The 23,522-nt window shown below is 52.4% G+C and overlaps 7 protein-coding genes across 7 annotated transcripts; 2 read left to right on the top strand and 5 right to left on the bottom strand.

Moving 5' to 3' along the window:
• Positions 1-1,112: 1,112 nt before the first annotated feature.
• On the bottom strand, positions 1,113-2,756 carry BO95DRAFT_347258 (F-box protein; the record flags this gene model as incomplete). The annotated part of the gene is made up of 1 exon (XM_025581996.1): positions 1,113-2,756. A coding segment is annotated over one exon (1,644 nt), but the record flags the coding sequence as incomplete, so codon positions are not given.
• Positions 2,757-3,940: 1,184 nt separating this feature from the next.
• BO95DRAFT_357170 (putative RNA export mediator Gle1) lies at positions 3,941-5,579 on the bottom strand (the record flags this gene model as incomplete). The annotated part of the gene is made up of 3 exons (XM_025582341.1): positions 3,941-4,711; positions 4,776-5,065; positions 5,207-5,579. The coding sequence occupies 3 exons, from the start codon at positions 5,577-5,579 to the stop codon at positions 3,941-3,943; spliced, it is 1,434 nt and encodes a 477-aa protein (XP_025444752.1).
• A 3,899-nt stretch (positions 5,580-9,478) lies between these two features.
• On the top strand, positions 9,479-13,890 carry ssdA (mRNA-binding translational repressor SSD1; the record flags this gene model as incomplete). The annotated part of the gene is made up of 5 exons (XM_025588812.1): positions 9,479-9,575; positions 9,670-12,287; positions 12,369-12,728; positions 12,786-13,789; positions 13,851-13,890. 5 exons carry the CDS (start codon positions 9,479-9,481, stop codon positions 13,888-13,890), a joined length of 4,119 nt encoding a protein of 1,372 aa, XP_025444751.1.
• Positions 13,891-14,400: 510 nt separating this feature from the next.
• BO95DRAFT_512494 (putative ubiquitin conjugating enzyme E2) lies at positions 14,401-16,873 on the bottom strand. The gene is made up of 3 exons (XM_025591522.1): positions 16,582-16,873; positions 16,182-16,511; positions 14,401-16,106 (listed from the first exon to the last, which is right to left on the bottom strand). The coding sequence occupies exons 1-3, from the start codon at positions 16,582-16,584 to the stop codon at positions 14,694-14,696; spliced, it is 1,746 nt and encodes a 581-aa protein (XP_025444750.1). The 5' UTR covers positions 16,585-16,873; the 3' UTR covers positions 14,401-14,693.
• A 270-nt stretch (positions 16,874-17,143) lies between these two features.
• BO95DRAFT_59993 (uncharacterized protein) lies at positions 17,144-17,593 on the top strand. Its single transcript, XM_025592082.1, has one exon. The coding sequence runs from the start codon at positions 17,242-17,244 to the stop codon at positions 17,503-17,505; it is 264 nt and encodes an 87-aa protein (XP_025444749.1). The 5' UTR covers positions 17,144-17,241; the 3' UTR covers positions 17,506-17,593.
• BO95DRAFT_59885 (putative GPI anchored protein) lies at positions 17,593-18,325 on the bottom strand. Its single transcript, XM_025592081.1, has 2 exons — positions 18,117-18,325; positions 17,593-18,058 (listed from the first exon to the last, which is right to left on the bottom strand). Exons 1-2 carry the CDS (start codon positions 18,180-18,182, stop codon positions 17,753-17,755), a joined length of 372 nt encoding a protein of 123 aa, XP_025444748.1. The 5' UTR covers positions 18,183-18,325; the 3' UTR covers positions 17,593-17,752.
• A 3,969-nt stretch (positions 18,326-22,294) lies between these two features.
• Positions 22,295-23,168, bottom strand: BO95DRAFT_440553 (membrane magnesium transporter family protein). Its single transcript, XM_025585990.1, has 3 exons — positions 22,960-23,168; positions 22,533-22,821; positions 22,295-22,408 (listed from the first exon to the last, which is right to left on the bottom strand). Exons 1-3 carry the CDS (start codon positions 23,013-23,015, stop codon positions 22,331-22,333), a joined length of 423 nt encoding a protein of 140 aa, XP_025444747.1. The 5' UTR covers positions 23,016-23,168; the 3' UTR covers positions 22,295-22,330.
• Between the last annotated feature and the right edge of the window lie 354 nt (positions 23,169-23,522).

The raw sequence follows: 23,522 nt of genomic DNA, 5'->3' as shown, positions 1-23,522 counted from the left end.
TGACGCATCTTCTTATTCTTTCGTTTATTATACCATATCCAATGTGTTTCTATTTCTCTCTTTTTCTTGCGTCCTAACTCTGAACTGGATACCACCCCTATCATCTCGATTTGATTTGATTTGATTTGAGACCTTTTGCTGCAAATATGTATGTACTGTACACAAGAGTTTATATTCTTTTGCTTGATCTTAATTCCGGTCTGCCGGTTCGAGTTTGTCTAGAGGTATAGCATTGCGTAGTATGGTCTGCTTTGGGTGGTTGTGTGAGGATATGAGTTGGCGGGTACATAGTGCTTTGCAGGGTTCTTTTCATGTGTGAGTGAGTGAACGAGTGACCCAAGCGGGCTGGAGTCCGCCCCCCTTGCAGATGGGTATGGCGTCATCGCTCTTTCTTCTTTTGCTTGAGTGCAGGAACTTCGGCCTAGCGTTTGGGCGTAGTACTGAAGAATGTAGATCTCTCTCTTTTTTTTTCCCCTGGTATACAGTTATTCAGCACAGAAGGAAATGTAAGGTCCCTCCCTCCCTCCTCCCTCTTACCCAGTAACTGTAATTGTGAGATCGTCAACATGAAGACCCATACAGGAGCCTGCCTTTCCTCTCTAAAGACTCAGGTACGGTATATTCCACAATGAAACTCTACCTCGGTAAATAAACCCCAGTTACTAACAAAAGTATCACCCATTACAAGCGGTACTGCAATACATCATATTCATCTTCTCTCAAGGCTCGAACGTAAGCATTCTAGAAATCAAACGAACCAAACTATGACGCTGAAATGGAGAGATCCTTAACACCCTTGGTTGCTATGCCTCTGCGCATGCCAAGCTTGCTTTTCTGCTTGTGGCTTCCTTTCCCGGGAAGCGGCAGGGAAAGTGGAAAGTGGAAGGGGGGTTCTTCACGCCTTGCTGATTCTTTGGGTGGGTGCTTTGCTTTGCTTTCTTTCTTGTTTTTTTTTGCTCGCTCGCGTGATGGCCCCTTGATGTGCGTGATTAGACCTGCCACGAGAGGAGCTGTTTGGAGTTGGCGCTTGTTGTGGCTGTGATACTGTATTCGGTTTGCGTTTGTGTGTGATGGTGCTGCTGGTGCTTGCTATCTGAGGGAGGGAGGGGCGTGATGCGGAGGGATTGGATGTCCTCGTCTGTGATGCCGAGGAGGAGGGACCAGGTTGGGATTTGGGGGTCTGTGTCGGGGAAGTTGGGGAGTTGGGCTGTGGGGGTCGGGGCCGGGGTTGGGGTTGGGTTTTGTGGTGCTGTTTCAGGTTGGGTGGTGTGTGTTTGTAGAAGACGGGCAGGCGGATCCCCGTTCCGCAGGCTATAGAGGTAAATTGCGCCGCCGCCGGCGATGCTGGAGTAATGGCCTGTGCCGGGCTCGTAGAGGCACATTAGGCTTGCGTCCGGGGAGATTGCGAGGAGCGGGGCTGCCGTGGTGGGTGCCGCGGTGGGGAGGTTGGCGGTGTTCCATCTGGCGGTCGTGGCGGCGTGGAGGGTGGTGGTTTTGTGGTGGGTGTCTGTTGTTTGGAAGGTTGATTTATGTCTTGAAAGGTTGGTTTGGGGGGTGGGGGTAGGTTTGGAGGGATCGGTGGTGGGGGAATGTGTAGGCAGGTCTGAGGGGATGGTGAAGGGGGTGATTTGGGGCATTCTCGAGTGGTTTTTCCGGCTGGGAAGGAGGCGGAGAATGGCTATGGTTTGTGCGGAGGACGGGAGGGTTGGAGACGTGTCGATTTGGCCGATGCAGTAGCCATTTGATCTGCTGGTGGTGCTTTGGAGGCATGCGGTGAAATATCTTCGCCATGGGTGAGCGGCGTCTTCGGCTGTGGATGACCGCTGCGGGGCCTGGTGGTAGCTCCGCGGCAGGAGCTGGAGGCCTCGGAGAGAGACTTTGTCCCTGTCGCCGGGGCTGAGGGTGCCAGCCATGGAGGCGGAGTCGAGGTAGACTTGGTTGATGGTGGCACGCCAGTATGCGAGAGAGGTAGGACCTGCTGGCTTGCGGCTTGGATTACCCAGGTAACGCACGCGGGTCGGTTGGAAAGCGGTGGTGTCTTGAGCGATTGCGACGCGGAGTAGAGCGTCGTCGTCCTCGGCAAATTCGAGGCTCTCGATCGTGCCGTTGGTTTCCTCGTAGTTGGCAGGCGGCGGATGGAGGAATCTGTTTTCCTGGTTCACGGTATGCTGGGCAGGGGAGGTGAGACCGTCCAGATCTCCGAGCAGGCTGTAGACCTGGATCGTCTTGTCCAGGCCGACGGCGAGGAACTGCCCGTCCGACGACAGCGCGATGCGGTGCTCTGTATGCTGTGATGTGCCTAGCACGGCAGGACATACGGATGTCCAGAGTGAGTACAAAGGTGAGGAGCGGAGGAGTTCCCAAGGGCCGTCGGCATCTGAGCGGCTATACAGTAACGCTCGTGCGCCTTTCAGCGCCACAAGCTTCCGGTCGTCGCGAGAGATGTCGTATATCGTACAATGCGAGCATTCCGGAGGGAGCTCGCACCTCGACTGCGTTCTCTGAACGCGGTTGCGACAGCCCAGCAAGTTCTGACGGACGATCTGACAGAAGTAGCTGTTCCAATCCTCCTTTGCGAGGTGATCCGTCCGAGAGGGCAGCGAGACGGGGACCTGCTGAAGGGTGTTTCGAATAATGGACGAGGTCGAGGCTGCCATCCGCCATTTTCGACAGGTTGCCCGAGCGGCGATGTAGTCTTCCACATCGAGGTAATCGAGAATGCAATAAATGAGCTCAACTGGTAGATTTGTGGCCATAATGTGCTAGTGGGGTATTGTCAAGAGAAAGAATTCCATCTTGAGAGCGCAAAAACCAGCACGTACTCCATTAGGCGAGAAAACCGAGTTTATATAGAGAGCTCGGGAAACCGGCTCGATTGTAAACACATGGTTCGACATGGTAGGGATATTCACCGATAAGGTAGAGGTCGATCAGAGTACCCTTTTTGTGTGACATAGGTGGACATAAAGTGAAGCAGTGTGCAGCGCGTGCGTCATCAGGTACGAGAAGAGAAGATAATGATAGAAGTGGCCGTTGAGAAAGGGATGTGAGATGGCAGATGATGAATGATGATCCACCGGAATTGATCGACTCGGAAACCACCCAACACGGGCCGACCGGAAAACAACAGGCCATCGTCCAACCTAGCGATTTCCATGCTCTGGCCAACGTCCCAACCGGCCGAATGACGGGTATGTCGGTCTGGACTGGGAGGGTACATGGATATCAAGTGGCGTGACTGTGTAGGCATTATTATTGTGGGTAAGGCTGGCTGGCTTTGATTCCATCGGGTGATTCCCCCTCAAAAAGTTCCAACTGGTCGCCATTGGTTGGGACAACTGTGCGACAAAATGATGATGATTCTTTGATGATTTTTGATGATTTCTTACAGCCGTAATGTTGGTCGTGGTCGTACGTGCCGGGAAGGCCCTCCGTTGCGTCACAGATCAATTGTAAATGTGTGAATCCGGTAATGGTATTATGTCACTTTGTATAATTAACCTTCTTCGCTAGTATTCTTCAAATAGCTAAATGTCGCCCCGCCTTGAGGATTTGAAGTTTAATGAACCTAAAAGGATTGCCTGCAATGCAAATGGTCAAGCCGGCATTTATGAATGGAATGGAATGTCCTGACCGGAATGGCGGCACATCAAAAAGTCAGGCTGGCGCCAGTGATCAAGTACATCGTAGAACACTGCGCTACCTGATCCAGAGGCGCGCGTCCTAGATATCTGGAGCGGCAGTCTGGCATGTGGTCGATCACGGCGTAGACTCGGGATACTCTCGGTCAAGACTCGTGCACTAAGCTGCCACATTCTGCAGGGAGTGTGCACAGCATCAGTAGTCGATGGGAACTGACAGCCCCGGCTGTGTGTAACCTACACTTTTCCAACAAAGAAGCTTGTGGGTCGCTGGAAGATTTCCTTGAGCTTTCCGTCGCTCATATGATGATGTTCTTTTCTCGCTGGTAGAGATCCTTGAGTAGTTTCAACTGTTTCACACTCATGGTCTCTTTAGGGAGCTGGCTGGGAAGGTCAACTATCGCCAGTCTCATTAAGGCCAGTCCAACGTGTCCAAAGAAACCCACGACCCGCTCGGCGGAGGTCTTGAGCATAGCTGTCAAGAGGGTGATATGAGTATCTTGGATCTGGTCGACGGGGATGGACAAGATCTTGTGCATCGATTGCCAGAACATGGTGTTAGGGAAGGGGTTCTTGCGCGTGGTTTTGCCGAAATTGCGCAGAGTGAGGGCGGCATAGCCGGCCCCGAGAGCAGTCATGCGTTCGGCATGGGCTTGTTCACTTAGCCAAGGCCCGTCCGGCCCATCCCGCCGCCAACCCACGGCACGTCGCCCGCCTTCGGTTTGTTCGCTGCCGCAAAATCCCCACAGCGCCGGGCAAAAGACACGGTATTTCGCCAAGAGGATGTCCACCATGTGGTGGCCCTTGTAGACGAAAGCGTCCAGCGAGAAAATCTGTGCGGCCACAATGCCGATCGGCTCTGCATGTCCAATGTTGATTCCGGCTTCCTGGAGGAGGCCAGCAATGAGGGCTTTGGAAAAGATGTTGAGGGCGTAAATCAGTAGCGCGGGGACCTTGTTATCATCGGAGTTGGCGATTTCAGCCGGAGGGAAAGCCATGAATTGGCGCACATCCACCGACGGTTCGGCGATAGAGGAGGCCTTTTCGAGCGTTGTCCGAATTTCCTGAATCTAAGCAGCAGCAATATGGTTAGCTTGTTTCCCAGACCACAGCGCGAACGATGTGAATCCTCACCTGTGTTTTGTTGCCTCCCTTAGTCTCACGGAGCTGTCCAACACACTTCTGGATGGATCGCCGAATATCACCCATGTTCTGCTTCACGACTGGATTCGTCTTGCTTTCATTCCTGAGGTATTGCCGGAACTTTTTCAAGTGCTGGTGAAGTTCCACATAACGGGTGTGAATCTTGACTTCATCTTCCGTCAAGCGGCCTCCACCGACCCGGCGTTGCTTTTCTGCCTGAGCCTCCTGTGCCTCTGCTGCCCGACGCTCTGCAGCCTCTTGTTCCGTCTTCCTTGCCTCTTCTTGTTTTTTGCGCTCCTCCTCCGCGCGTCGTTCCCGTTCCTTGCGCTCCTGTTCCTCTTGTGCCGCTAGCCTCTTGCGCTCTGCCTCCTCCTCTGCCTTCTTTCGGGCCTCCTCGGCAGCCTTGCGCTCGGCTTCTCGACGGGCAGCCTCCTCTTGCTCCCGTCGCTGTTTTTCCTGTCTCTCCTTCTCCAGACGTTCCGCCTCTCGTCGCGCCTCTTCCTCCTTCCGACGAATCTCCTCCTCAACTGCTCGTTGATGGGCGCGTAGCGTCTCTTCAGCTTCTTCTAACACCTGGTCATGTAACTGCGCGACTTTGTCAAGGGCCGCGTTATGCTGGGCTTCGCGCTCGCTGTCCAGACGATCGAGGCTTTCGTAGAAGGAGCGACGCTCGTAGGCTTTGACTTTCTTTAGTTCCGTATTGTGAATCTTCAGTTGCTCGAGGTCGCGCGTGAGATCGAGAAGGAGTTGTCTTGAGGGGCTATCCACCTGGGGAGGATAGCTGAGGCGCCCCATGTTGCAAATAAGTGTAGGGTCTCGATAATGATTGCTTGCAACTCAAACGAAAGACGTGAAAAGAAGACAATCGACTCAGTTGTCAGATCCAGAGAGTGTTGACGGAGTGGATTGAAACCAGGTCAACAACATCGGCGTCCAATCGCCGGCAAGTGATATTGGATGAGATGAAAACAGCCAATGTGTGAAAGTTGACAAAGGAGCGTAGAGAGGAACTTCGTAGACGCGGACAGGACTCGACTTGCTGGACCTAAACATCACAGGAGATTGGCAATTAGCAGATATCCCGCGCGTAGGCTCGGTACCAAATATTCACATACTTCCTACCGATGGCGGAGTGCGTTCCTACCCAGACAAGCTGGATCAAGCTTTGTAGAAGCCTTCTTCCCAGTCAATTGACCTGTAGTGAGCGGAATCTCGGCATAGGCAGCCAGAGAAGAAGCAAACAAAGGAATGGAGGTGCCGATGTCAATGGCTGGGTACACGATCCTGTCATTCCGGAACGTTTTGCGGGAAGAACAGAGCTCCGGTGCTGAGTCATCGTGACCGGGAGATGCAAACCCATCAAACTGGTCTGCATCACCGTTTTGTGTTGACTGGGGCTACGGCAGTACTCCGTGGTCTACGACTGCACCAGACCGCCTGGCTAAACATTGGATCGCTCGGTTCCCACATCCCCTCCCCCCCCCCCCCGGTTCCTCGGTCGGAGTCGAGCAAACACCACGATTATCATGAATCAGATGACGATGATCTGCATTCAGATCACAACTAATCTCCTGCTGGATCAGATGAGATGATAAGAGAAACAATCCCTCAAGACCTTTCACTACCACTGTGGCCTGGCTCACTTCTGACACCCTTCCTCAGTCAGGGAGGAGATGTCGACACCTCCATTTAATCTGTCTCTCACATCCAACAGCACCTCATGGCCATGGACTTGTCCAGAGCCCCGCCTGTTTCGTACTGTGGACCTCCAGCCTGCCCACTATTGGACAAGTCGACTCTTCGGGGAGCGTATCGATACCGCTGGATACCTCGCCCACTCCTCACTAAGACACCAAGAACACCAACCAACACACTGCTGAGGACGGTCAGTTCAAGGAAAGTTAAGGGGGAACGGACCCCAAATTCAGACAAACCGTTATCGGAATTGTTTCGCTGGCTCTCGTCATCATTCTCTGATCTTACTACCCATGCAGATGGGATCCGAGATGTAGAGAAGTATGAGTTCCTATCCGGGGTTCACTAAGCAATTCCCACATGCTAGATGCAGGTAGCCCTATTCTTGATGTGCCTAAAAGTTAAGATAGGCCTTAGTGACCTGTGACTTGAGTCCACTGGGACTCTAAGCGGTAGCTTACCGCCATACCGCACGCACTCAATCCCTAACCCCATTCCCCATAGGCTCCAAGCCTAGTTTAGGCGCCGCGGTGCACGCAGTGGATCATCTCCGAAGAGTGAGAACTCAACGATAAGTTAATGCCGGTGCCGGATCATCAGTCCCTGCGATCAAGGATGTTGCCCCTGAATATTCTACACATGGACTTTCAGAGTGAGTTTATATCAAGTGTACTGGAAGGAAAACACGTCCGTGTATGAAAGAAGAGGCATACGTAGCCAAACAAGCGATCCATCCGTAGATGGAAGCTCGACTCCAAGTGGCAAGAGTGGCAAGGTCAGTGACAGGCCGAGAACCAGAGCTGTAATGGAACCAGACCCTGTCGAGCTCCAAGTATGGTAACCTTCTGGTTTAGTGACAAGTTTATTCCATCACTGATCGGATGCTGTCGTAGCTGAGCTTCTTACACATAGCCAACCCAGGTAGTAATGAAAGTCAATTGAAACACCATGTCATCTTGATTCTCTCTCTCACATTGAACTCACACTGACTGCGTGCATGTCAATAAACCCATCATAGCTATAACTACTACCATCCTGTAGTTTCTAGATCCTTTCCCCCCACATCAGACTGTAAGAACTGCGATATCATTCACCTATTGTACATTGTACATACAGTATGTACCCTCTGAGTCGACTCAGTCCAATCTACTTTGGAACGTGAGATCCGATTGACTTTTGGCACAGTAAGAACAGTAATCTGTTTGTGACTCCGACTTATTCACATTGTCTGGTATTGTTCGCGGTAGTATCCTTACAGGGTCTGCAACCTGGCCAGGTTATGACTACTAATAGCGACACTAAACGGATCTCCCTCACGCTTCCTGTCTCTCTCTCCTCACTCTCTCTTCATCTTCACTTTTCTCCTCCTCCCCTCCCCCCCATATCTTCTTCTTTCTTCTACCTTGTCTTCTCTTTTTATTTCACTCCCCTCACCCTCCTCTCCTCTTATCGCTTCTTTCCTCCTCCTCCCTCCTTTCACCTATTCTCCTCTCTCCCTCTTTACTCTTGCCTTTCCTGATCGTTCCTTCAGGTTATCCATCAGTCCTCTGGTGGTAGCATTGATCGCCTTGGCTTATCTGTCATTCTCTCTTTGTCAGATAAAACCCACCTCGTCGTGTGCAGGTCGACCTTGCTGAAGTAGGAACCAATAACAGATCTGTTTTGAAATAACCAGACTGTTTCTGTGCCTCATTGTCGGAAAAGACGTCAGCTCAGCAGCGTTGTGGTGCAAGAAATATTTGGGTTGTCTCTTCCCCCCTTTTCTGCCACCAAATAGAGAAGAGACTCCGTTCTCTTCCGTAACATCATCTCAACAGACAGAACCCCAATCAATCCCATCACTCCAATCGTCGAGAAGAACTCCTGTTCGCTGAAGAAACAGGAAGAACAAACGAGCTTTGCCCGTTGCAGAGGAGGAAAATAACAATATATGCAAGTCAGTTGGCAGAAGGGGACCAACTCCACTCTCTCCTTTGGCTTGCTTGACCGACGATAGCTCCCAAACATCCGCTTGAACTCGGTACTTCTCTTTCCCTTTTCTCTTTCCCCTCCTCCTCTTCTTCTTCCTTTCTCCTCTTCTTCCTTTTCCCCTTCTTCAGTCTTCTCTCTCTCTTTCTTCTATCATAACCCCACAAACCTCAAAAATACAAGTCATCCTCTGCCTTCTGCTTGATTAGTCGAGCTTCATTCCTCTCTTTCGGTTCTTGCCGTCAATCGAGGCCTTGTCCCTCATCGGGCCCCGCACGGTGTCCTTTCCCCCCCATCGCGACCTTGCTTTCTCTCTGAATATATTGGTTTTGCTTCTTTGGCTTCTTGGTACTCCCTGCTTCTTTCTCGATCTCGTCGAGTTACCGCGTCTCGTTCTTGAAGTCAACCGGCTGTCTCCCGCTCCCGTGCAAAAAAATTAAGGAGAAGTGCGAAAGCAAATTCTCTCCAGGATTAATTTGCATCCAACCAAAAACTCCCTCCCCCCACAAAAGTTGGACAATCGTTAAACCAGGTAAGCATCGAAGCTCCTCAGGTAGTCAAAGCTGCTGCGTTCTCAATCACTTTTCTCCCATGAGCTTGTCGGGCTGGGTTCTATTGCCTCCACTCTCTCCCCGGTTCGCCTCGCTTCGTTCCCAGCTGTACCTTGGTTGATGTCACTTCTGGTATGGGGTAATCGCAGCTTCCCGTTTGCCCACAGAAGCTCCCCCTCCTTCCGCCTCTTTCCTCATCACCTAGTTTTTCCTTTGTCTGCCACCAATGTTCCATTGCTGGACTTTCTCCTCGTAATGTCTCTTTCTCTCAGCCAGCTGACCTATCGTTCTCCCTTCTAGTTTACCGCAACATTTCTCAGTCGTTGTTCTAGACGGCCTCCGATCGGCTTCCCCCCCCCCCCTTTTTGCTCACCAGCGTTAGTCCATCGCTTCAACACTCTCTTCGCCACAGCGGGCCGATTCACAACAGACGCCTTCCTCCAGAAACAAACCAACCGGTGATCTATTCATCAAGAAAATATGGATCAACAGGGTCAATCCGGTGTCCCCGGCCCCGCAGGGCGCAAGCTTCACATCGCCCACAGAAGAAGTCCCTCGGAGCTCACACCCCTCATGAGTAAGTCTCCTGTGGCCTCCCCTTGTGCTCGATCTTCTTCTTAACACCTTTATTCTCTCCTGATACACACATACTAATGTTCTCATCATCAAAGTGGAGCAATTGGCCATTCAGCAACAGATTGAGCTGCTTCAGCAGCAACAACAACAGATCGCAGCTACGCATCAGCAATATGTCAACATGGGTCTGTTACAACCACAGCAGCTGGGTCAAGTTTCGGCATTCTCTCCCTCTCTGCAAAGCGGGGCTTCCATGGGAGGAGTTTCCCCGCAGATCAATGCCTTCCAGTTTCCGCAACTGGCTCAGCAGCAACTTGGCGTCGGATTGAACGCACCTGCCCAGCATTCGCATCGACGGAATCAGTCGGCTCTTCCCGGTTTGGGAATGGGACCTCCACCAGCTCCATCCTCAGGAGCGTCGGGATACTCGGACTATAACCAACAACAGAGCCATCAGCCAAAGAATGAGAATGGAGGTCACGGGCGTGGCCAAAGAGGTCCTCCTGGTGGCGGTGGTCATCAGAGACGTCACTCGCTTGCACTTCCTGAAGCCAAAAAGGCCGCTGAGCTTGCGCAACAGAAAAGGACGGCATCTGGTTTCCAGTTTCCCGCTCCCTCTGGCGATTCCTCTGATGCTGCGCAGAGCTCAGACGGCAAGTCAACCCCACCCGCTACACAGGCTCCCCAAGGTCTAGGTATGCATCGAGCCGGTAACATCCGTGCTGGCGGTCATGGTCGTAGTCAGTCAATGGCTGTGGGTGGAAACCGAGGCTCTCTGTCGGGTCGCGGCGCCGGTGGCTTCCAGTTCCCTGCCTCTAATGACAGTGGTCCTGATAATCAACGTCGTGGCAGCCAGCCCGGTCACGCTCGGTCTGGATCAAGGAACTTTGATAGCAACTGGCGCCAGCCTAATAACCAAGCTCAAAGTCAGGATCAACAGAAGAGCTTTGGACAGCAAGGCAGTGGCTTCCAGCCTGGACATCGTGCTCGTGCATCCATGAACCAGTCGATTGGTTCCATTGGGCAGTTCCAATACCCTGCACAGCCCCAGCTCATTCAACTGCCACAAGGCCAGGTCATGATGGCTCCGCAGATGTTTGGTGGCCAACAACAACTGAACCCCCTGCAACTTGCCCAGCTCCAGGCCCTGCAACAGAATGGACAGCTCAGCGGCCAGGGCCTTGGGCTTCAGGCTAGTCAGCACGCTCCGCCACAGCTTTCTGCTCAACAGCAGCAGCAACAGCAGCAGCAGCAGCGGAAGACCCTCTTCACTCCTTACCTGCCTCAGGCAAACCTTCCTGCTCTCTTGAGCAATGGCCAGTTGGTCGCTGGTATCCTCCGTGTAAACAAGAAGAATCGTTCTGACGCCTACGTCACCACACCAGACCTAGATGCCGATATCTTCATCTGTGGAAGCAAGGATCGTAACCGTGCTCTTGAGGGAGACTATGTTGCAATCGAGCTTTTGGATGTAGATGAGGTGTGGGCTCAGAAGAAAGAAAAGGAGGAAAAGAAGAAGCGCAAGGACATCACAGACGCCCGTTCCGGTAGCAATGCTGGAAATGACAAGCTGTCTCGATCTGATTCCGGCGCCAACGGCGACCGCCAGGAGGTCGGCCCCGACGGCAGTATCCGTCGCCGTGGCAGTCTCCGTCAGCGACCAACCCAAAAGAAGAACGATGATGTCGAGGTTGAGGGTCAGAGCCTTCTCCTGGTTGAGGAAGATGAGATCAGTGACGAGCAGAAGCCCCTCTATGCGGGACACGTCGTCGCCGTCATTGAGCGTATTGCTGGACAAATGTTCTCGGGAACATTGGGCCTCCTTCGTCCCAGTAGCCAGGCGACGAAGGAGAAGCAGGAGGCCGAGCGACTCGCCAGAGATGGTGGTCACGGTCGCCAACAGCAGGACCGCCAGCAGGATAAGCCCAAGATCGTGTGGTTCAAGCCCACTGATAAACGTGTTCCTTTGATCGCCATCCCCACCGAACAGGCTCCTCGCGACTTTGTTGAAAAACACCAGGAGTACGCCAATCGAATCTTTGTTGCATGCATTAAGCGATGGCCAATCACATCTCTGCACCCCTTTGGTACCCTTGTCGAACAGCTTGGCGAGATGGGCGACTTGAAGGTGGAGACCGAAGCTCTGCTGCGGGACAACAACTTCGGTGGAGACGAATTCTCCGACGCTGTTCTCAAGAGTATCGGTTGGGAAGACTGGTCAGTCGCCAGTGAGGGTGACGCTCTGCTCGCCTCCCGTCGGGACCTGCGCCAGGAGACGACTTTCACCATCAATCCTACCGGAGCCAAGCAGATTGACAATGCGTACCACATCAAGCCTCTTGCGGATGGCAAGGTGGAGATTGGTATCCATGTCACAGACATCGCTCACTTCGTCAAAGCCAACTCGCTTGTTGATCGGGAGGCCAAGAAGCGAGGCACGGCTGTTTACCTCATGAACAGACTTGTGAACATGCTCCCCACCCGCGTATCTACTGAACTGTGTGCGCTGCTGCCAGGCGAGGATCGGTTGACAGTCAGTGTCATTATCAAAGCCAACCCAGAAACAGGTGCTATCGAGGATGACGTTTGGATCGGCAAGACCATCATCAAGAGTTCCGGTCGCCTCAGCTATGATGATGTCAATTCCATTCTTCAGGGAACTTCAAACGTTGCCGCTCCCGGTGTCGCCGCTGACACTATCAGAGCCCTTTATGTAAGTGATCTCGTGAACTCGACCCGCAGTATCTCGTCTAGTCTTGGTTGAGCGGCTGAGCTAATGGTATCTTGTAAATAGGCTGTCACTTCACGATTCAAGGAGGCTAGATTCGGCAATCGGATTTCACAAATCCCTCCCCTTCGCCTTTTGTACCAGCTCGATGACGAGAATGTGCCCGTTGAGGGTAATATCTTCGACTCCTCTCCTGTCCGTGAGATGGTTGAAGAACTCAGCTTTAAAGCCGATTCCTTGGTAGCCCGTCGCTTGGCCGCTGCTTTGCCGGATAGGGCCTTCCTCCGCCGCCAAACCCCACCCAACGCCCGTCGTCTTCAGCTTTTCGTTGAACGCATGAACAGACTTGGGTTCGGCTTGGACCCAACCAGCAGCGGGACCCTGCAGAGCAGTCTCTGCAAGGTCCAAGATGATGATCTGCGCAAGGTCAGGAGACTCACCCTTCTGGTCGAATATATGAAACTTCGTTACTGACAGTAGTAGGGTATGGAAACGCTTCTTATGAAGTCAATGCAACGTGCCAAGTACTACGTGGCTGGCAGCACATCTGACGACCAGCGACAACACTATACACTTAATTTGCCAGTATATACACACTTTACTAACCCATCTCGCCGTTATGCGGATATGCTCGTTCATCGTCAGCTGGAGGCTGTTCTGTCCAACGGTGCTATTGAGCTTTCGGAGGATCTGGAGTCGCTGAACAAGACTGCCGATCTTTGCAATAACAAGAAGGACTCCGCACACAATGCCCAGGAGCAAAGTGTTCACATTGAAGCCTGCAGAAGCATGGATAAAATCCGTCAAGAGCATGGCGGTGATCTCATTAGCGAGGGTATCGTTCTCTGTGTTTATGAGTCTGCTTTCGATGTTCTCATCCCAGAATATGGATTTGAGAAGCGTGTCCACTGCGATCAGCTGCCTTTGAAGAAGGCCGAATTCCGCAAGGAGTCGCGTGTGCTGGAGCTTTACTGGGAGAAGGGAGTGCCATCCTCTGCTTATATCCCTGAAGACGAGCGGCCGAAGCCTGCCAACTCTCGCGCTGCTCAAGCTGCTGCTGCTGCCCGCGAAGCTGAGGCTGCACGTGAGCGTGCTCGCGAGCGCGAAGAAGCCATCCGTAGACAGACCGAGACTGGCACCATGTCGCATGATGACGTGGACGCTTTATTCGACGACGATGACGACGTTTCCGAAGTCACCGAGATGGCTGCGGGTGTTTCATTGAACTCCGCTGTCGACCGTTCCACCCAGAGCATGCCACCTTCGCCTACTCGCAATGGCCATCTCCCTCAGGCGCCTCATCGGACACGTTCTGACCCCAAGATTGCGACCATCAGTGGCGATGCTCCTGAAGCTAAGTTGACGAACAAGGAGAAGTATCTCCGGCTGTTCAAGCTCAGAGAGGAGGATGGAGAGTACATTCAGGATGTCACCGAGATGTCTCGGGTGCCCATCATCCTAAAGACTGATTTGAGCAAGAGCCCACCGTATGTTTCTCCTCGGTTACCGTTTCTTCTCAGCCGAGTCCCCAAGCTAACCGCGACACAGATGCCTTACTATCCGCTCTGTTAACCCCTACGCGCTGTAACAGGGGCCGTACATCATATGTCTTCTCTGGATGTGTTTTACATGTTTACAGTACAGATTTGACCTTTGCTTAGCGGATTGTTAGGGTGGCTGTCTGATGGTGGTCGTCCAGTTTGATTGTCTTCCGTCAGCTGAGCGAGGCACCACCTCATGCTCATGGTCGTATAGCTTTTATCAGCCTAGCGTGTTATTTTTTTCTTATAATGTCTGAAGCTCTTCCTGGGAAACAGGGGCAAGCCTAACTTGAGACTTTGCAGCAGGGCCTCGTGTGGACCTGACTCAAGGAGATCGAAGTGTGAACCTCCGTGGTGATGGAGGGTTATCTTTACGTCTTGCCGATCATGAAGATCCGAGGGCTAGATGCCTGATCCAATGTGACGTGACGAGAGGGGGTACTTATCTCGGCCAGATCGAAAGCCAGTCAAGCTCAATTGTCTCGGCAAATTTTGTGAATTCATCATTAGATATTGCATAGTTTCAAACAGCACATGTTCCAGAACACTGATTAATCCTCAGAGTTACAATTGTAGCCAAGCGATGAAGTCAACAGTTTCCACGCTAAGCAATGATTGCGGTAGACTCCTTGAGTTTTGCATACATCTTACAACCGGACTACCTAAACAGGTACAGTCTATCACATGCGGGTCGGGGTGTACTTCTACAAATCCAAACATAGTAAACGCCAGGCTAAAGAATCCTCACAACCGAAACCCATCCCAACAGTCTCGTAAAACCAACTCCGCAATGAACATAATGCTAACAACCTCAAAACAAGAAGTGAAGAGAAAGGAAAAGGCATAGAGGTTACAACCGCCGTATCCCAATCCTCGGCTTCACTTTCTTTCCCGTCCCGCCAGCCGACGCCGACACCTTCCTCGCGCCCAATGTCATGGACCGGAGCGGTTTCGAAGTTGAAGAGACGGACGCGGAGACGGCACGTCGAGAAGACATAGTGCCCGTCGTATTAGCAGCAGTAATAGTAGTAGTAGTAGAAGGCCCCAGTTCCGCGAGCGGGGAATATTGGTGAGATGAGTTCCCAGGGAAGAGGGACGATGAAGCGGAGGCGAGAAAATCCTTGGACATGGGGTTCTCCTTGCCGTCCCCACTCCGTCGGCGGCGGGTTTCCTCGTCGTCCGAGCCCGGGGACGAGGACGGGTCCTCGAAGATCTGGAGGTCGACTGTCGCTGCTGCTGCTGCTGCTGCCGCCGCCGTCGCAGGGGTAGAGGCTACGACATCGTCGCGGATGCGGCCGGAAGCGTTGACGCCTTTCATGGGGGAGGCACCTCGTTTGGGGATGGAGAGTTTGGGGGACTTGTTGCGGGGTTGTTCGGGAGAGGAGGGGGAGTGATCTTTCTCGCTTTCTCTGTCTCTTGTGGGGAGAGGGTGGGTTTTGCTGGGGTGTTTGTAGTAGGACAAGTTGGGAGAGCTGGATGGTGATGTTGATCTTGTTTGGTTAGCGGCGATGTTCTGGTCTGAAGCCGAGGGGTTGGGGGTGATTTCGGGATCAGGGTCGGACTGGTGGTCGTCGTGCTCGTCCTCGTCCTCGTCGTCCATGTCCATTGGTAGCGTTAGGACGGAGAGCGGACGTTTACCGTGGATGTTTTTGCGAAGGGTCGGAGGTGGGGGGTGGCGGACTGGGGAAGGAGATAGCGAAGGGTCGTTCTCTTTGCTGGCGTTGGTGGAGGATTCGGAGTCGGAGGGGGTTTCATCTTCACCATTGTTTCCTTCGTTGTTGGTAGCTGGATGCGTTTGTTGTTGAAGGTAATCCTGGTGACGGAGGTCTTTTTCGCGGTGGGTGAGGTGATCGGTTGTGAGGGCTAGAGAGGGTTTGGGTAAACTGGTCTGGCTGAATGACGGCGTTGGCGCAGCTGCTGAGACCGTCTGAGGAGTTGTGCTAGATTCTGATTCGGGTGTATTCCTCGCGCTGGTCTTCCGAGTTGTCCGTTTCTTCATCGTCACGGACGTGATTCTGGTTCCTTTGCGTGGCCTTAGGGTGCGGGGTTCGTCCTGCTCGACCGGGATCGTGGTGCCGGCGTCTTCACCCCGCAATTTCGCTTCGGCGACTGCGCTCTTGAGATCGTCGGGGACGGGTGCATGGATTGAGGTCATCAGCTTGGCTTGACGGGCGAAGGCTTCGTAGTTTTCTTGCAGGAGGGAGCCGGAGGCGGCGTTGAGTGCGGAGTCGGGGTTCGGGTAGATCAGCAGACAGGAGATTGTCTACACGTGCGGGGCATTAGGGTGAGAGATCCTCAATTGCGTTTATCGTGGTGATAGGGGTGGAGGGCAGCTTACGATCAGCACATCCTTCAATGTCAGCGTAGACTTCCAGTCTCGCTTCAGAGTATCCACGCAGACAGCTCCCGTCAGTTCCTCCACATTCGGATGCCAGATGCGAGTCTTGAAGGTCGCCTTGGGAGGACTCTTGGGGTAATCCTCCGGCATCTTTAGATGTAGTCGCCATAGTCCCTGTGAGTAGGGGGTACCCTGTGGACCAGCTAGGAGCGCGGTGAACTGCGTCAAATCGTCGGCGTTGGCATCATCGGCAGGGAAGAGGTAGTTGGGCGGCAGCTCCTCGTGCAATGCAGCATGGTCCGCTGCGAGACGGCGGATGCTCGCTAAAACCTTTCGAAATCCGTTAGCTTAAACTGATATCCTAAAAGCAAAATTGCAATTGGTAAAATCAAAGACTTACCATCCTGCCTGCTCTTTGTGCGGCTTTCTGAAAAGTCGAACCCAAGTGCAGTGATACAATATATGGAAAGAAGATAAGACGATCTCACAAGACAAGGATCCTTGGAAAAAAGAGCTAGGTGAAAGTCAGGTGTCGAACTAGCTAGCACCAGGTGTCACTGATGTCTAGATCTCTGAGAGTGGAACTGTTTCGGAGTTTTCTTTCTCAGCAAGAGCGATTGGTAGTTAATGTTGTGACACCCAGTACGGAGTAGTACTTTTGTATAAGCTCACTAGTGAAGTAGTCACTCCAGCGACGACCCGACAGCTCATTTGTTTTGATGATGTTTAGTGAAGCTGAGCGACGGCACTAAGCCCGGCTGGGTCTCAAAAACAACGCGCCCACACACCAGGCAGTCACGTGTTTTTCGCGTGCTCCGCGCGTTTTAGGCAGTGTAATTGGATGAGGTAAGGAGTCCCGATTGGGATAGGGGCGAGTGCGGACCACCTCCCGGGCCTCTTGAACAGCTGGACAAGTGGAGGAGTCTCCATAATTTACTGTAGACTATCGATCGAAGTGCCATTGACTATTTCAACGACTTCAAAGCATTGGACTACATCTCTTTCTATCTTCTCGTCCGATTTCTGTATCTCTGGAGACGGAGTTAGGCCGTCAGGACCTATGAATGGAATTCGTGGACAACTCAGATACAATGCTCACGTACGTCACCAAGAGATAAATTTGATCTTTCCGTTATCCTATATGGCTGCTGTGATAACATGGGGTGGACTCAACTGCAAGAGTCTAATGTACAATTGGCCAAAACCTGCTGAGAGAGAATTATCTGTCTTGTGTATTTACCATGTACTCATTAAGCAATTAAAAATTACTAGGAAAAAAAAATCAAAAGCTCTTATGTACGCCGCAGTCATGCAACTTTGGTGAACAAGGATCGGCCTTGACATCAAACAGGGAGGGGGAATGAGAAATAATCAAACACAGAAACACAGCCTTCCCATCAGTGGTACAAGTTCCTCCGACCAAGGACCGGTCATATATTCAGGTTATTTTCGACCTCGGTTCGCCAGACTTAACAGCCGTAAACACGATATACAAGTCGATGCCTGGTGCGACTCATCGAAGCGGAAGATGCCTTAGGCCATTGACGATGGGAGGGTATTGCCGGCCCCTTTTACAAGAGGGCAGCAATGGCGGCACCGGCCACCACGGACAGACCCATAGGAGCCATGGTGGCGAGAGGTACACCGGCACCCTCAGAGGTGCTGGTGCTGCTGGAGCCGCTGGTCTGGGAGGAAGAGGAGGAGGTCTTGGTGGAGGTGGAAGACTCGGTTTTAGCGGTGGTGGTCTTGGTCTTCACCGTCGAGAAGGACGACGCAGGAGCGCTGGAGCCAATGACAGCGCTAGAAGCACCGGCGGGGAGGGAGCCTTGGGTGGGGATGACAGGCTGGGAGGTCACAGCAGCGGGCTGAGAGGGAGCCTAGCTTCATGTCAGCACTATTCTTGTGTTGTGGATACAGGAGAGAATGCTTGCTTACCACGACAGCAGAGGACTGAGCAGCGGCGAGAGCGCCGAAAGCAACCAGGAAGATAGAGTAACGCATTGTGATAGTGGAAGGTGGGTTGGATCGGGTGGAGCGATTGTGGAGGCGGAGTATGAAGATCGATCAAGAATCACAAGCGAATGTCTCTGGGAGCAGGTAGCGATTGAAGCGAATGGGGTGAGGCCTTGAAAGGAAACGACCGTGGGGGTTACTTTATATCACTTGAGAAAGAAAAAGGGACAGAGAGGATGACAGGCGCAGGGGCATCCCTTAAATAGACCGGAGGCAGGGGACAGCGCAGAAAGGCCGGGGCCAGGTGCCGTCGCAATAAGACAATGAAGGAATAATCCATGTTCCTTTTTTTTTGTTGTTGTTGTTATTATTATCATTTTCGGTTTCTTTCTTGTCACAATCAGCCCTGTCCAGTGTCTGCACCTCCTAGTAGTGGCAATGAAAGATGGTTAGATCCACTCAGGCCAAGCCCGACGGCTCAGCATCGTAGCTCACTTTCTTGTGGCTTTGCCTAGGTACTCCGTCTATTCAAGTGCTTGAATATACTGTGCTTAGGAGGAGTGGGTGGTTAAGGCGGGCTGGAGAAAGAGGCGGGCGAGACAGAGTACGTACTACTGTCTCGGGCAACCAATGCCAAGTCTACTTGCCCATCACACACCGAACACACCATTGCGACTAAAACCACTAAAGTCGGACTAAAGACGGAGACGAGACGGGAGACAACCATTAGACTCCATTAGACTGCAGACAGACAGTGGAAAAGAATTCATATACGAACCACGGCAGGAAGGAGGTTTGCGTATGCCTCCTGCTATTTTTACTATTTTTGGCGGTCACAGCCTGTCGCCCAGGGCTGGCCCCGCCAATAGAAGGCTTGTCCCGCCGATCTATCCATGGGCGACGGTGGTGAGATGCATTGATGATTGAACCAACCCAACCTCACAAGAATAGTAATTTATTATTTTTGAGTAGGTATTGTGACCGGGTCCAGTGGCCCAGGTATTAAGCTTCCTATTCGAAAGTCTTCGACTAAACTTTCCACCCTCAGCAACAAAGCACATGGTGAATGGATCCATCCTTATGAAGACAACACCAAATGCAATCCTCGCATGGGCCGATTCCTACTACATCCCAGCCATCCATTTCTATTTTTCCTACTACTGTACAGTACACCCCTCATCTGCATGCACTCTAAACCGAACCGTTCCATCCGAAGTGCAGTGCTAGGTTAGTGTAACTCACCACATTGACCACAGTCTGTAGATTTGACCAGCCTCTTAATTAGCGATCCCCCAACGGGCACAGCACCCGTGGACCGCAACGCGGGTCTAGCCGATGATGGATTCTCGCCCCTCTTCTCTGCCTCCCTCTGCCTCGGGTGGTGAGACCACAGGAAGTAGGCTCCATGTCTGGTGCTGCACCCAGCAGACCGCGCTCCGAACCGCGCGTCCGGTGACTGGACCGAATTCTCTTCAGCATCACAAGCTCTTGAGCCTCCCACCGAGTTTACCAAAACCCATCCTATACCAGTACACTATCGCTGCCACTGACGCGGTCCACGTAACGACTGCCAAAAAGACGCCTCATCCTCAACCCTCACATTCAGCACTGACGTAAGATCATTACGATCCCTTGCAAGGGCGTACACTACGGTATTGCGATTCTAACAATTGCATACCCTCAAATGAAAGTCTACTGTCTGTCTCATCCTATGATCCTTCTAGTCTGGGGATGGAGAAGCCAAGGAGCAAGAAGGAAATGAGTCTGACACCACAACTGGGGTGCTAAGAGCATAACAACAGCTCCTTTTCTCCTGCATCTACAGAAGCAGCTGGTTGAGTGGGCTGTCGTAGTCTATGTCCATTGCCCAAGAGCAATGTGCATGACCCGGGGGGGCCTCTTGTCGATCCGCCAATTCGAGACACTAGGGCCAGAACAGTCTACCGTAAGGTACGCCGGTCGTATCAGGGGTGACAAAATCTCCGGCCAGGCAAATCACATTTTCCAAAGGCGATGCAAGGATGCTTGCTCTCACAGGAGTCAGCATGTTTCGATTACTCTCATTCTTGCAATAGCAGTGGTCAAAGGCTACAAATGCGAATGGCAGCACGGAGGAAAAGACAAGATTTTGGCCCGGCTGGCAAGGCGGTCACCATGCAAATTAAGGATTTCAGTCTTCAGACCCTTCAATTACTCGGTAGTTAAGCAATTCTTGTCTCATCCCGCCCTTGTCTCATCAGGCCAAGTTCGGTGGATAATGTATGACTGTGATACCCCAGGACTGCGGTGGAGCGCCTTTTCCGCCCGATGTCGCTAATTTGGACTAATTTGCGCTTGGGCGGACGGCAGCCAATCATTAATGAGTCGAGCTTCGATCGAGGGAGGCCTCAGCTTGAACCTGAAGCCGGCTGCAAGATCAGAGAGCGGTGGCTGGGACTCTGTACGGTGTGGTTGCTTTTTGATTCTTCACCATTCGAGATGCTCGAGATGCGAAGGAGTGCCAGCGAATACCTCGGAAGAGAGTGAGTGCGAGAGAAGTAAGATTGTTCTCGACTCAGTTCCTTTGTCTTTTTCCTCCGGTTCATTGCGCACTATTCCCCGGACATTCGAGCATAATTCCCACTTGCTTGTTCTCTTTCCCACCCATACTCCGTTCTGTGCTCCGTACTCCGTACTTTGTAACCCTCCCCATTGTCGTGATATGTCTTAGACGAGCAAGGCCCGATCACTTTGGTTCTGCCGCTGTGCCGTCCTGGACCGCTGCGCTTAGTTCCTCATTGCGCTTCCCCCACTCGGCCAAATACAAGGCTTATTCATGGACTTCATTGGGTAGGTTTCCTCCTGTCCGTCTTGGGATACGAACAAAAGTGGCCCAGATCTCCATCCACTGCACCCTGAACAGACCGGCTAGCCGGCCACATGACACTTTGGGGTCAAAAAGGTACTTCTTTCCCCGTGGAGATTGCTGCTTCCAGCCTTGAGGAGTTGTCGACAGAACTCATGTGCATTTTCGGATCTCTTGATTGACTTGCTGTGTCTCAACCAGTCGTTCGACTCGGTTATATAGCACAGATGGAAACAACACATCCCGACTAGGACAGGATGAGTATAGGAGATACAGAGGACGCTGGTGTTTGCAAACTCATTCATATTCATACATTTGCCCATAATCCACGACGATAAGAGAACATGAACTCTGACGCATATCTTGTATCTTGTCTCGCCCAGAGATCTCCCGCACAAAGACTACAGACAACCCCCAGCGCGCGTCATTGTCTCAACCTACATCCGAAATACCAGACTCGACTCCTGCAGCCCGTATCCCCAGTATCTGATACTCAAAATCCACTTCCGTACCCAAAACCATTTCAGACAAACCCCGTACATCCCGATACTCTGGACCTCCCCGCCCCGGACTCGAGATACCTTGGCCACAGGGCCAGGGTTTTGTATCTGCATGTCATGAAACCGATCGTCAAGTAACTCGAGAATGGTCGTGGAATGTTTTGCATGCAGCCAGCAGCATTACGAGGGCAAGAAGCGTAGACCACCGGTTCTTGGAGGAACGATACGGACCACGTTCTTCTCCCGGTCTTCCCCAGGGGCTATGACTGAAACACAGAATTGGGTTCGTACTGATGAAACCACACGGTGTTTGAGCATGTCCGTGAGATGGAAATTTGAGTCGAACATGGCTGGTTCGTTTGGACTTCTGGAAGAATCGAGGGAGTGCGTATTCGGTTTGAGGCAGGCTTGAGGCGCTTATAGGATGAATCTAGGCGTCGACTGGCGCCGGGGGGAGCACGTAGACATATACAAAGTAAAGTGCTCGCACGCCTCTCCTCTGCCCGGGGTAGTAAGTCAAGAAGCCTTGAAGTTCTCAGCTAACTGCCCAGCAGAGAAGAGAAGAAACAAACCCATCCCAGCTCACCAGTCCAGCCTCAACTCCATCAAACCAAGCCTAGGGACAGCACAGTAGCCCCGTATAGAATAACCAGCCCATCGAACACCAAGAAACCGGCAAACCAACCACACGACCCTCGATTATTCCTAGGCAAGAAACCATAATATACAATAACCCTCTTCCCTAATCTACCTACCCAGACCATGCCTTTTGCTTGATCCCGAGGGAACACAACCTCCCCCACAAGCCCAGCCCAATCCCATCCACCCCACAACAACCCAGAGACAGGGCATCATTTCTTCTCAACTGCCTCAACCGCCTCCCCCAAGTCCGTGCCCCGGATCCAATCCGCAAACTCCTTTCTCTTCGCCTATACACCCAACAATCATCATTAGCCATTGCCAGATACTCCCAATCCTCACCCAAAGCCCTCACCCAAAGCCTCCGCAGACAATCCCCCCTCCCCCTGAACACACAAGGAAAAAAGCACATACCCTGACATCCCAGAACCCATACCGCTCCTCCAACCGCCGATACGGATGGCGCCCTTTCCCCTCGCGCTCGATCTGGCCCGCCCATTCGCTCCAGCTGATGGGTTTGAGTTTCTCGGTGCCCAGGACGAGGCCCACGGAGACGACGATCAAGGACACCAGGGCTTCGATGATGATGTCCGGCGGGAGGTGCGTGGTTGTTGTGGTGGTGGTGGTGGTAGAGTGGAGCGGGTTGAGGCGGGAGCTGCTGGTGCTGCTGGTGAGGAGGGTGTGTTCGTGGGCGGAGTAGCCTCTGTGTTTCCGGGGGGTATTAGCTTTGGGTATGGTGTTTAGGGGAAGATATGGGGAGGGGAGGGGGTTTCTGAAGGTGTTGTCTGTGAAGACGAGGGTATAGGATCGTGGTGGGTTGTATGCATGATGCTGGACTTACGCATGGGCAAGCAAGACCAACCCGAATAGGGTGAGGAGGCGGGAGAAGAATCCCATTCTGCTGGTGGATTGGGAGGATGGGTGGGAGCTTGTTGTCCCGGATTGATAAATTGCAAGAGGAGGTCAACTGAGTGCAATATAGTCAATAAGGTAGTAGCTTCTAATTGCTCTGGTGTATCGGTATCGGACCTGCGGAGGTGGTTGGTACGGTGGACCGGAATGACCTGGACTGCAAGCAAGCCGAGCGCCCGCGGGCTCTTCCAAGTTGCGATGGGCTACTACTCCGTACGGTGGCTGCACATGTCTGAATTGATAACGGCCCCACGAGATTGGGCAGCATTGACCTTTTGCTTGCTCGCTACCTAGTACGCATTGGCTCGGCTTCGCAGCTAGCTTGCAGCTGTCTACCGGTGTTGGCTGATGAGGGGCTAAACTGAGGGGCAATGACTACGCGCTACTAATCATGCAAGAGACAAAAGTGAATTGGGTATAATTTTGTGATTTTTTTATTATTCGTCACGCCAATCGAGGCGGCTTTTATTTATTTATTCAAGGTCATGACAG

The sequence above is a fragment of the Aspergillus brunneoviolaceus genome (genome assembly GCF_003184695.1).
Source record: "Aspergillus brunneoviolaceus CBS 621.78 unplaced genomic scaffold BO95scaffold_16, whole genome shotgun sequence".
Lineage (NCBI taxonomy): Eukaryota > Fungi > Ascomycota > Eurotiomycetes > Eurotiales > Aspergillaceae > Aspergillus > Aspergillus brunneoviolaceus.
This window is presented reverse-complemented; position numbering and strand designations above follow the sequence as displayed.

What these genes read in the sequence shown, in the direction of transcription:
- BO95DRAFT_512494 (XM_025591522.1), bottom strand. An exon ending in CATTGAAGGATGTGCTGATC is followed by an intron (nt 16,107 to 16,181) that starts GTAAGCTGCCCT and finishes CCGCACGTGTAG; the next exon opens with ACAATCTCCTGTCTGCTGAT.
- BO95DRAFT_59993 (XM_025592082.1), top strand. Translation starts at nt 17,242, where the DNA reads ATGAATGGAATTCGTGGACAACTCAGATACAATGCTCACGTACGTCAC.
- BO95DRAFT_59885 (XM_025592081.1), bottom strand. Translation starts at nt 18,182, where the DNA reads ATGCGTTACTCTATCTTCCTGGTTGCTTTCGGCGCTCTCGCCGCTGCT. An exon ending in CTCAGTCCTCTGCTGTCGTG is followed by an intron (nt 18,059 to 18,116) that starts GTAAGCAAGCAT and finishes ACATGAAGCTAG; the next exon opens with GCTCCCTCTCAGCCCGCTGC.
- BO95DRAFT_440553 (XM_025585990.1), bottom strand. Translation starts at nt 23,015, where the DNA reads ATGGGATTCTTCTCCCGCCTCCTCACCCTATTCGGGTTGGTCTTGCTT. An exon ending in TTGGTCTTGCTTGCCCATGC is followed by an intron (nt 22,822 to 22,959) that starts GTAAGTCCAGCA and finishes CCGGAAACACAG; the next exon opens with AGGCTACTCCGCCCACGAAC. An exon ending in ATGGGTTCTGGGATGTCAGG is followed by an intron (nt 22,409 to 22,532) that starts GTATGTGCTTTT and finishes TTGGGTGTATAG; the next exon opens with GCGAAGAGAAAGGAGTTTGC.